The sequence below is a fragment of the Lolium rigidum genome, chromosome 2, assembly GCF_022539505.1.
Source record: "Lolium rigidum isolate FL_2022 chromosome 2, APGP_CSIRO_Lrig_0.1, whole genome shotgun sequence".
NCBI classification, from domain to species: Eukaryota; Viridiplantae; Streptophyta; class Magnoliopsida; order Poales; family Poaceae; genus Lolium; species Lolium rigidum.
The window spans coordinates 282,662,465-282,674,403 of NC_061509.1; the positions used below are offsets into that span (position 1 = coordinate 282,662,465).

The window sequence follows — 11,939 nt, forward strand, 5'->3', positions numbered from 1 at the left end:
CAAACAAAAAAGAAAAACAAAACAGAAAATGAAAACAGAAAAAAAAAAGTAGAAACAGATAGAACTTGCCAGGACGCGGCCCATGTGGTGTGGTTGTGCGCCTGCTCTTGTGCGGAAGGTAGAAACAGATAGAACCTTGCCGAGACGCGGCCCATATGGCGCGGTTGTGCGCCTGTGCGGTGCCCTAGATCGGGCCACAGTGAGATGTGAATAGTAATCCGCCTTCTTTATACCCCTCAAAAGAAAAGAAAAAAAGAATCCATTGTCTTTGGTCTCCGCCTCCACCTCATCGCCGTCACAAGGTAATCACTCACTCTCCCTCCCTTCCATCCATCCCCATTCCATAGCGAGCACCACAGTCCATAGCGGGCATCCATGGTGGCGGCGTTTGGGAGTGAAATGTTGCTGCATGTGCAATTTATTTCTACAAAGATCCATGCCTCCAAACAGATGCTGAAGTCAACTGTTGTTTTGTGTGAAAGATTCTACGATTCATGTGAAATCCTTACCGTTTTTCTTTCAAAACAGTGTTGTGCTGTGATCAGTTCATTGCTATTATTTGCACCATTGAATGATGCAAGGAACAACTATAGAACGGCTAGTTAGTATGACCGAGGTATCCTGGCACCCATTTTGGACAAACATAAAAGAAGCATCAACTGCACCCACATGTGTTCAGCATGCAGCCATGAACTCTGAACACACAGTCAAAGACATAGCCAAAGCCATAAGCCATGCAACAGAAAGAGAGAAACTAACTGAAGCAGAGGGGACTATATTTCACCTTGCCAATGAGAGCAAGATCACTTCAACTATTAATAATCCAGTACATCGGCAAGGCACAACTCACACAAGACAACAACAACACGATGATATTGCCCAGAATTTCTGGCACTAAATTCCCTACCCAGATCACCAAATCTGATACACCAGGAATGAACCACGATTTGCAAAATTAGAGAGCATCTGCCAGCCAAACTGCCAGCCCCATCCTCCTTTCTTCTAGGGAAACAGGCAGCCCAAGGCAGATGACAACATCAGACTACCAGAGGGTCACTGGGACTCTGTTGGAAAACTGTACACTAACCGGAGGCAAGAATCATCGGGAGGCGAATTGCATCCTCCCAGCCTCCACAATCTCAGGTCTAGAAACTGAAGCTAGCAGTCTAACACTAGTTTATAAAATCAATGTCGAGGTGGCCGCCCATGCTCACTGAAGCTGCCTCTTGACCATTGGGACGGGGAGAGCTTCTTTGTCCGCAGAGGGGCTGATCTACTCTGGAGTGCTGGTTTTTGTACATGAAAACCTGTTGACGCTACCAAGTTAGGGTCATCATGCTCCTGCCTTGCTTCTATTCTGCCGGAGCTGTATTCCATGTTTATAAATGGTGAGTTGTCCCGGTAGTCTAGATGCCCAGAAGCCCCGCTATGCCACCAGCTACCACTGCCACTGTCAAAGACGAAGCCTCCTTGTCGGTCATCGTCTGGGTCACACGATGATTCCCTGTGGCTGTAGGAATCACCGCCAGCCTCCTCTGCATCGTTGTATATAAGCTTCAGCGCCTGCACCACTTCGCCCATAAATGGTCGCTGTGATGGATCGTTGTGAACACACACCGAAGCAATTGATGCCACCTTGGCTACGTTGTCGAAATTGAAGTTGCCGTTCAGAGAAGGGTCAATAAGCCTCTCCAAGCCCTCCTTGTTGCATAGAAGAGGACGAGCCCATGTCACGAGGTTCTCAGGGTCCATGCTAGTATCAGACATACCTACGGGCTTCCTTCCTGATAAAAGCTCCAGCAAGACGACCCCGTAGCTGTATACATCGCTCTTGACAAGAAGATGCCCTGTCATGGCATATTCTGGAGCCACATACCTGTATGATCACAGAAATTTTACTTTTTAGACACGGAGGATTATCAAAATGGAATCGAGTAAAGACAAGCTACTTTCGAGCATATTTATGTGCCAAAGTTCGTATAGCTTAAAAAAAAAATTCTTACCCAAAAGTGCCCATTACCCTAGTAGAAATGGGATGAATTCCATTGGTTGCTTCCCTTGCTAAACCAAAATCAGTAACCTTGGGAGTGAAATCTTCCTCCAACAATATATTACTAGCTTTGAAGTCACGATGTATGACATGAGGGTTTGAATCTTCATGTAGGTACGCCAGGCCTCTAGCAGAGCCCAGAGCAATTTTCATCCTAGCATCCCAGTTCAGCAGGCCCTTATCCTTGTCAGCACCTGGACTTAGCGATGAATCAGATTAACACAAAGATTTATGGTATAGGCGTAAAGGGATAAGTATGGAGTCAAATTTTGTTTTGTAAAACAGCCCGGTGATTTCTCTGTTTTTTGAGAATGGCCCAGTGCTTTCAATGAGGCATATCATTGAAGGATGTTCATGCTGTTAGATTTGAACTAGAATGGCAGCTGGTCCTGCCAGTCTATGCTTAGGTGAAAGAAACTGTTGGAGCAACCTCATCTAGTCATTTTCTTAGATTAAACTTAGAAGACCCTTAAGAGATCTCATTTTGCTTGCCATGCATTAGTACATAAGAAATTGACATCATGGTTTGAATAGTTACCGCTAAACATAGCATAGCTTGTATTACTGATAATTATAACATACCATGAAGATGAGATTCCACGCTTCCGTTGCGTATAAGCTCATAAACAAGACACCTTTTGGCCCGCTCAGTGCAAATGCCAATCAATTTGACAAGATTACGATGGTGCAGTCGACTGAGCATTTCCACCTCTGCAATGAACTCACGGTCGCCATTCCTGTCCTCTCTTGTCAGCAATTTAACAGCGATCTCATTTCCATCATCCATGGTCCCGTGGTAAACACGTCCAAACCCACCTTGACCCAAAACTCTTCTTGAATCAAAACCATCAGTAGCCTTTTCAAGTTGCGATAGCGAAAATGTCTTCACTGATGCTGCACAAGTAGCCACTGTTGAGAACATTGACGCCGATGCAGAGCTCACCAAGCTAGTTGACATTGATCTGCCACCTGTGTATCACACAATAAGTTGTTGTCATAAATGCAGTGTCAGCAGCAAAACTGCATTGTGAAAAGGTTGTCTGAAGTTTAAAAAAGTTCTTACAGCAAACATACAAAACGACATTCTTTTTTCACAAGAGGCGATGACTAAACGTGCAGCGCATAAGCACGCACAGCACTTGAGCACTCAACGATGAGACCAATAGACTTAAATAGTTTGTCTACCAAATTAGGGTTTGAGTAAATTTATAGACAAAAGCGCCCAATTATGCTGCCTTGCTGAGAAGTGTAACTCTGATTACCAACCTCTACGTGGCAATAAAATCACTTGAAGTAGAAATACCATCCAAGAGTAGTAGGTAAATTTGATGTAGGGCAGAAATACTTAGAATACCATTTATGCACAGTAAGCAAGAATAGTAAAACAGCATAATAACTATAACAAAACTGTTCACATTACCGTGTCGTCTTTTAACTGCCGGGGTGATTGGAGGGCTCCCAGCCTCATGAAGCCGTTTGAACTTCCTGCACTTCACTAATAGAATGATGAGCACAGCGCATGCCACAATTAGTGCCAGAGAAGACCCTGAAACTATCACGATGATCCAGGTATCAATTTTCTTCTTCTTCTGCGGATTCACATTTGCGGTTATAGGATCTTCTCCACTTCCTGTGGGACCTGATGCCCGCGATGACATAGCTGGTGGCGCAGGTCCCAGCCCTGCATTGACAACATTGCACACATGAATAATAAATTGAAGTAGTTAATCTAAGAAGCAAATACTCCATATATAGGTTTTTACCTGGATAGGTAATATTAATAACATCATAATCTCCGAAAACAGATGAATTAATCTGAACCTTTTTATTCCAGAACCTATCAGATATTAGGTATGCAGTATAGCTATCAAAGTGTTCTCTTAGTGGCACCAAATAAAAGGTGACCCTTGTTTTCTGGTCATCCTGGATACTTGGAATTGCAGCCATAATCTTCACCTGGCTTTGTTTAAGGAATGTACCAGCTGCAACTTCAACTTCTAATTCTGCTGTGTGCATGAATAGTAAATACGGAGCTACATCAATGTCAACAATTACACTGAGGGGAAGTACACAACCACAGGGGGAACCAATGGGTGTTGAACTCATGGGCGCAGGGCAAACTGTGCTAGAGCAACCTGCTGAAGGTACAAAAAAATATTTAATACAAAAGGTTACAGGAAAACACACAATCTTATATTTAGAATCCAAATCAGTCCATGCCTCAACAATACTAGTACCAAAAAGAATTGTCCGCAGAGGGGTGAACAAAATCTAGGATCAGGTGAAGTAACTCGAAGATGCAATGCAGGAAAAGATTAAAGCATAACATTGCAAACATAAATGGCAAACCTTCAGGCGGGGGAGATGAGGATGGCGGAGGAGCATGGTGTGATCGTCTGTGGTGCCTATGTGGAGGAGGGTGCACAAGGATGCCTGTAATAATAGTAGATATTAAATCATGATTAGAAAATTTAAGCATGAACTTTTAGCGCTGACATAGTCACAATTACGTACCAGGAGATTCTGGAGACAATATCCTTGGAGAAAATGCCGGGGAAATTCGAGGTCCAAACACTCTTATATCAGGGGAAATTGATGGATGCGGCGCTGCACTAGGAATTATGTTTGCTGGAGAATCAAGGAAATAGTTTACATTTGAGTGGAAAAAAATGCAAAAAGTGATCAGAGGAAAACTTCTACTGATCATTATGGCTAGCATCGTATTCAGATTAACATATGTACTTTCAAATGGTTAGTTCAAGAAGGCTCGGATGCATTGTACATTTATACTTGGTATCTATATAGCCAATGCCCATTCGTTGTTTCTGTTTCTAAAAATAAGAATTTGTGAACTGGAAAGGTAATTAAAATCTTCTAGTAGTATGGTCCTGGATAAATTTTGTGTTGTATCTGGAAATGCTTGTGTTAAAAAAATATCATACTGCACGTTTCAAAATTTAGCATGCTAAAACACGTCGCGGCAAGAGGCCTCCTTCCTCATACGTGAAAAAACAACATGAAATACTCTTTTCAGTGAGGGCTGCTGTGTGATAGACTGTCTGGAGTTTTGAACATGTGGTTACGAAACGCGCTAGAAATGGGTCTACGGCGGTGTGCATGTGGTACTCTATGTTCGGTTGTGCGTCATCCTTTTATCGCAAAAAAAAATGCTTCATGGTCAAGCTAAGAGCACGAGAGATGCCAAGTGGATCATTTATTCCAGAAATAGAAAACAACAATGTTAGTACTTAACTCACAGAATAACTACCAATCAAGAGGTGTCATCCCACACCTTCATCTCTTGTCAATAGTGTTACTGGGGTGCATACAACTAAAATCTTCTAGTAATGGAAATCGGCGGGTAGTAGCGCTACCTCCGATTTAATTAAGATAGGACGACACAGGTAAAGCTTTGCTTGCAAGCTAGTGTCGGCTGAGTATTCAAAGACCCTAATACAGGTTAGATTTGAGCTACGTAGGCGCCAAGACTTTATACAATGCTCTGTTTGCCGGCAATGTGGCCCGGGTGCGCTCGCCCCTGCTGTTTAAATCTGCTTCAGATGCAACTGAAAAAATTGAGCGCAAATTACCCACCAGTGCCATGGTTGATTGGCATAAGAAACAAGCAGTGACGTTATGATCCGGTTCAAGTATCGACCCCACGAGAAGACAATTCCAAGATATAACATCCTTCCCTCTCACAGAGCAGTCCGTCTCCGTGTCGGCCGCGACACTCTCACAAGATTCTCTCAGGGGGACATAGTCCCAGTTGGAACCAGACGGTACTATCATCTTCGTCCATGAACAGCCATGAGAAGACAATGGCAAGCTAAAACAGCCTTCCCTCACACAGGGCATTCCGGCTCCGTGTCGGCGGCAGAAGGCTGACAAAATTCTCGGAGGGGGCAGAGGCAGACTCCCAAGCTGGAAATGGAATCATACCATACGCACGTCTGAACTCAAGGACACCTAGCTAGATCCTCCCACAGAGGCTAAAACCATCGATCGCGGCAGAATCTAAGAGTAATCCTCGATACCGCGCCCGCTGACAGCAGAATTGCGCCCGTCCCCCCACGAAAATAGCAGCCCCCTACCGAACCGGGCCGACAGAATCCCACCGGTATTCCAGCTCCCCAACCCCAATCACCCCGACCACGTGACAGCAACGTCGCGGCCTGGGTGTCCACTCCACTCCGCTACGAGCTAGTAGCGAGTAACGAGGAGCCGGAATTCCCGCCGGAATGCAGTGCCCCGAGCGGCGCAAGCGCAACCTGAAGCCCCGCCCAGAGACCCAGCGCACACGCAACGCAAGCACGGCGAGCCACCGACCCCGGCCGAACCTAACCCAAACCCAACGGGAGCAGAAAGCGAAACGGAGCAGCGAGCGAGGGAGCGAGCGGAAGCAAGCATACCGTGAAGCGCGCAGGCCGCCGGGAGCAGCAGCAGCAGGAAGGGGAAGAGGAGTCCTCCGCGGGCGCGGCTCATCTCGGCGCGGGGGCGCTAGCACGCCATTGCCTTGCCGGCGGATCTGGGAGGGTGGTGGGATCGGCGGCGACGTCGATGGGGTTCGGGAGCGAAGGAGGAGGAGGTGGGGGAGGAGGACGGCAATAAATTGGGCTCGCGCTGGCTGAGGTTCGGTTTGGTGGCTCTCTTCTCTTCTCTCCTCTCGGGAATGGATTAATTGCGGAGTGGGATTAATGAGCTGCTAAGCGCGGGGTTAGTGGCGGATTTGGAAAGTGATGGGAGAAGAAGACTAGAGGACGACGAGGTGGGCCCACCCGGTCAGCGCCTGCTCTGACAGCTTTACGGTGAAGAACGCGGTTACTTTGGAGCTTTGCTGGTTTCGGGATGCTCGAATCCACCGCTTGTCAACTGGTCAACTGTGCAGTCCTTTGCTCAGACCACACGCTGGAATTATTTGTAAATCTTGTCTCCTTGTTTTTGTACGGGTTTTGTGGGAGGGTTTTGTTGTTTACAGATGATGATGATGATTTTGGGATAAGCAAATGCCCAGCCTATGCTAACTAAGATGCACCCTAAATTATATCAATACAACGCGAAATAAATCAAAGGCTGAACGGGTTACAACATTAAGTTAGCGGACTATGTTTCCGAAGGGGGTTTGGCATGATCGGGTTTAAAGCATTAAGTGATCGGCGAGTCGGTGCCACCGGATGAGTACTCGATAGGCGGCGGAAACGACAGGTGATGTGTTCGCCGCTTACCTTGAGAAGGAGGTGGGGCACAGGGCCAAGGATACGGTTATGGATGAGCCGCTTGCAACGGTGTGCGCAACGTGTTTCCGTGAGCGTTGGTGTATCTTAAATGCACGTGCGGTGCCGCAACGGCTAAGCTCGACCCTATTAGACGACAAGTGCGGGCGATGGCTACCGTGACTAACGGCGGTGGTGTTGGCGGGAGCTATAGGTTCCGCCAAGAGAACCGTTGCACCGGTTGTAAGCGGTGTCCACGTGTCAATGTTAATTTTACATGTTCAAACTAATTTTCTTAATAAGTTATTTATGTTTACGAAGGACCTTGTTCTTTATCTGTCATGATATTACTATTGTTCTTCATTAATCTTGTCTTTTGGTTAATTAGATATATGCCACTCCAGTTATTGCGTATTCGAGAAATGCCATTACGATTTTCATCTTTTGCAAAATGCCACTGCAATTCTCAAGATTTTTCGAAAAATGTCACTCTCGACCTTCCAAATGCCACTGCAGTGGCAATCTCGATGGTATTTACGTGAAGTAATAAATTCGATCCGACTTGCCTCTCTTAATTTGTGATACTCTATTGTTTAGATATAACATTGATCTCATATAAGAACAATAAATCTATCCTAGGTAGTACTAATCTAGTATCTTCCATGTATCGTGGTATCATTGGATTCTGATTAATTGTAATTAGTAGTATTTATGTTATCCATATCTTGCCACTGGTTATATTTTGTTATCTTGGGAGAGCATAAATTGGACTTCATTTGCTCCTTTTAATTGATGAGAGTTATTTCTTAGATACAACATTATTTTGAGGCAATATTTACTAGATGCAGTAAGTTCTTCTCATAATGAAAATATGTCTGTCTTGGACCTATAATAGAATGTATTCATTATTTTCTGCTATAACAATGTATTATGTTCAGACCTAAATACGATTATTTTCATTTATTAGTTCCCAAGCCCAAGCTTTTTTGCACTGAAACTTTTCCTAAGTACTAATTGGTATCTTCTATGTATCATGCTATAATTAGATTCTGAATAACTGCAATTGATAGTCTTTGCATTATCCATATCTTGCCACATCATCTGGTTAGTTTTCGACGTTATCTTGGGAGGATGTAAATTGGACTTCAGTTGCTTATTTTAAATGATGAAAGTTAGTTTTCAGATACAACGGTATTTTACGTGCAATATTTTATTTGATATAGAAAATTTGTTTCAAAATGAAAATATGTCATGTTTGGTCCTATATTAAAATTTCTTTAATATTTTTCGCAAACCTTTTGCATTAGTTCTTGCAATACAGCTAACGTGTTTCCTTATAAAGATATTTTTGATGTATAGTCTTGAATAATCTCTAGGAAATAGCAGCTTGACGTCTGGTCTAATACGAATAAGAATCAAGTTTACCTCATTTCGTATTACATTGGATAACTAATCTTGACCAGCCTTGCTTTTTTTGACGCACTAAAGTGTAACAAATTAAAGAGAAAAAAAAATGCAAGCCTTGGTAAAGCCAAATACCTAATTTTACATGTTCAAACTAATTTTCTTAATAAATTATTTATGTTTACGAAGGACCTTGTTCTTCATCGGTCTTGCAGGTCATGTTGTTACTATTGTTCTTCATTATTCTTGTCTTTTCGACAAATATCATCGTATATCTGATTATTGATATCAACAGTTAATGATATGCATGTTATGCCAAGCTTTTCATGTAATCTCAATTGTATTTACTAGTTGAAGTAATAAATTTGATCCGCCTTGGCTCTCTTAATGTGTGATACTCTATTGTTTAGATCCAACATATTTAGATATGCCGTTGATCTCTTATAAGATAACAACAAATCTATCCTAGGTACTAATCTAGTATCTTCCATGTATCGTGCTATCATTGGATTCTGATTAATTGTAATTAGTAGTATATATGTTATCCGTATCTTGCCACGTCATCTGGTTACATTTTGTCATCTAGGGAGGGCATAAACTGGACTTCATTTGCTCCTTTTAATTGGTGAGAGTTATTTCTTAGATACAACATTATTTTGAGGCAATATTTACTCGATACACTAACTTCTTCTCATAATGAAAATATGCCATGCTTGGACCTATAATAGAATGTATTTATTATTTTCTCATAGACAATCTATTATTTTCAGACCTTAATATGAGTATTTTCAGTTATTAGTTCCCAAGCCCAAGCTTTTTGCATTGAAACTTTTTCTAAGTACTAATCAGTATCTTCTATCTATTATGCTATAATTAGATTCTGAGTAACTGCAATTGATAGTCTTTGTATTATCCCTATCTTGCCACATCATCCGGTTATGTTTTGACGTTATCTTGGGAGGATGTAAATTGGACTTCAGTTGCTTCTTTTAAATGATGAGAGTTAGTTTTTAGATACAACGGTATTTTAGAGGCTGTATTTTATTAGACATCGAACATTTGTTTCAAAATGAAAATATATCATGTTTGATCATGTGTTAAAATTTCTTTAATATTTTTTGCAAACCTTTCACAATAGTTCTTGCAATCCAACTAACTCGTTGCCTTCTAATATTTGAATCAAAGATACTTTTTATATATAGTCTTGAACATTTTCAAGGAAATAGGAGCTTGACGTGTGGTCTAGTACGAACAAGAATCAAGTTTATCTTGTTTCGTATTACATTGGATAAATAATCTTGATCAGCCTTACTTTTTTGTCACACTAAAGTGTAAGAAACAAAAAGAAAATGCAAGCCTTGCAAATGTTAAATCGTTTCGGTGTCAACTCGGTTGGCTGGCGATTAGCGATTAATAGAAAAATTAGCCGATTAATCGGACGATAAATAAGTTAATCGGCTAATCGGTGACCACCAGGTAGTGAATAATCAGCTGATTAATCGTTGAATCGGACGATTTTTTGAACAGTGAGCCTTGGTAAAGCCAAACACATATCTCTCATGTAAACAAAGAGAGTATGAGCTCCATCCAATTCACAAATAAGTGACATTTTCCTTTAAAAAAAATACCGATGATCGTGAACTATCTGCGAGCATCGCATGTCTACCAGGGTTTAGATCCCTAAAAGGTAATATTACACAAAACAGGGTTTTTCTGTGTCCTGTAGGGTTATAACCAATGTAAAGAGGATTATTGGTAATCACCAAAAAAATAATACAAAACATGTACATCAGATATGTTGCAAATATGTGGGATTATGTTCAATAAACTACAAATTTCATGCATGCATTTTACGTTAAAATGACTTTTTTCTGTTTTTTCTGTTTTTTTCTTTGTTTTTCTTTTCTGTTTAAAAAGAAAAAAAAAGAAAAAAACAGAGAAAAGAAAATGAGATGTACCTTCTATGGGCCGCGGCCCATCAAGCTGCAGCGGGTCTGGGGTGTGCGGCGCCCTATTCGGGCCGACCAGGTCGGTGAACAGCATCTAAAAAAAAACTTGGCGTATTGGGGATAACATTTCCCTCCGGTTGTATCTGCATGCAGCCCATGGGCTGGACGCTGCATCGTAACCAGATCATATCACATCCGGCAACGCGGCCCACGAGCACTCGTGAAAAAGGCAACGGAATGAGAACGCGGGCAGTGCGTTTTCAAAATCTCTGACAAGGAGGAGTTCGCAGTCCACCACACGCCACAGAAAAAAGGGGGATGTCCATGTGTACCCTATCCGATACGCTGATAGGGGAGGGATGGGAGGCTCGTCGTGGCGCTGCCTGCTACTGCTGCTGCCACCGCCGTTGCCAGTATGGTATGAGCAGAGCGGCCTGACGGCGACAAGTAGAGCACAGCAATACAGCTACAGCAGGCTGCTAGCAGTAGTAAAAGCTAGCAACAGTAGGGGACGTGCTGCTATGCTACCGATCGATCGGCCTGGGGCGAGGCGGGTCCTACCCACAGTAGAGTTTGGGAGGGGTACACCGTACACGGCTGCAGCAGGCTGACCATACGTACGGACACACACCATCCGGTGAATACTCGTGGCTCGCGCAGTCTTGCGGCAGCCAGCCTTCCCCATCGGCCTGAACCCTGTCTAGGCCATCCAACCAGAAATGCGTACGCACGCACCGCAACACCACACGCAAAAGATACACAGAGTAGGCATTTCTGGTGTGGGTTCGCCTCCTGCATCATCAGCATCATCACACGCGCGACGATCGCGAGCGTGTGGATAATATGGGCCCAGGGAATTCTAATCTCCAAAGCTAAACAGCGATACCCGTCCGTCAGTCAGTCCCTGTCAGGTGTCAAATGGCGCTTGTACCCCTCGGCCTGCCTCCACGCACTTTCTCTTCTATGCGTGTTCTGAGTTCTGACAAACAACAGCCTACTCCCACGGCTACGAGACGGGAGGAAAAGGTAGAAGAAATCGCGCGCGACAGGCAAAGCCACGCCATGCGCCTGGCTGCTCTGCTCACGAGGACGCAGAAGCAGCGGCACCGCGGCAGTGGGGACGTGACGTGCCTTTCCACGCGCGCCCGAGCTGAGCTTCACCGTTGCAGCCCCCACCCGCGCAGGCCGGCCCCGGCTCCCCAAGCGCAGGCGCTCCCGTACCAATACTCGCCGTGCAAACCCGTTGGGACGTTTCCCCCACCCCTTATATTGAAAACCATATAAACATATTCAAATGCACCTCGAAATCGATTTTACAAGCTG

At 43.7% G+C, this 11,939-nt stretch overlaps 1 protein-coding gene across 2 annotated transcripts; it reads right to left on the reverse strand.

Moving 5' to 3' along the window:
• Positions 1–755: 755 nt before the first annotated feature.
• Positions 756–6,535, reverse strand: LOC124693558 (receptor-like serine/threonine-protein kinase ALE2). 2 transcript variants are annotated; one of them, XM_047227038.1, is made up of 8 exons: positions 6,463–6,535; positions 4,565–4,678; positions 4,400–4,483; positions 3,814–4,185; positions 3,471–3,731; positions 2,633–3,019; positions 2,004–2,244; positions 756–1,876 (listed from the first exon to the last, which is right to left on the reverse strand). In XM_047227038.1, the coding sequence occupies exons 1-8, from the start codon at positions 6,533–6,535 to the stop codon at positions 1,186–1,188; spliced, it is 2,223 nt and encodes a 740-aa protein (XP_047082994.1). In that variant the 3' UTR covers positions 756–1,185. The 2 variants fall into 2 exon arrangements, with proteins under 2 accessions (XP_047082994.1, XP_047082993.1); XM_047227037.1 differs by having other exon boundaries at positions 3,814–4,188.
• Positions 6,536–11,939: the final 5,404 nt, after the last annotated feature.

Coding starts and splice junctions, on each gene's coding strand:
- LOC124693558 (XM_047227037.1), bottom strand. CDS start 6,535: ATGAGCCGCGCCCGCGGAGGACTCCTCTTCCCCTTCCTGCTGCTGCTG. Junction 4,679..6,462: donor GGCGGCCTGCGCGCTTCACG/GTATGCTTGCTT, acceptor TTGATTCTCCAG/CAAACATAATTCCTAGTGCA. Junction 1,877..2,003: donor AGGGTAATGGGCACTTTTGG/GTAAGAATTTTT, acceptor GTGATCATACAG/GTATGTGGCTCCAGAATATG.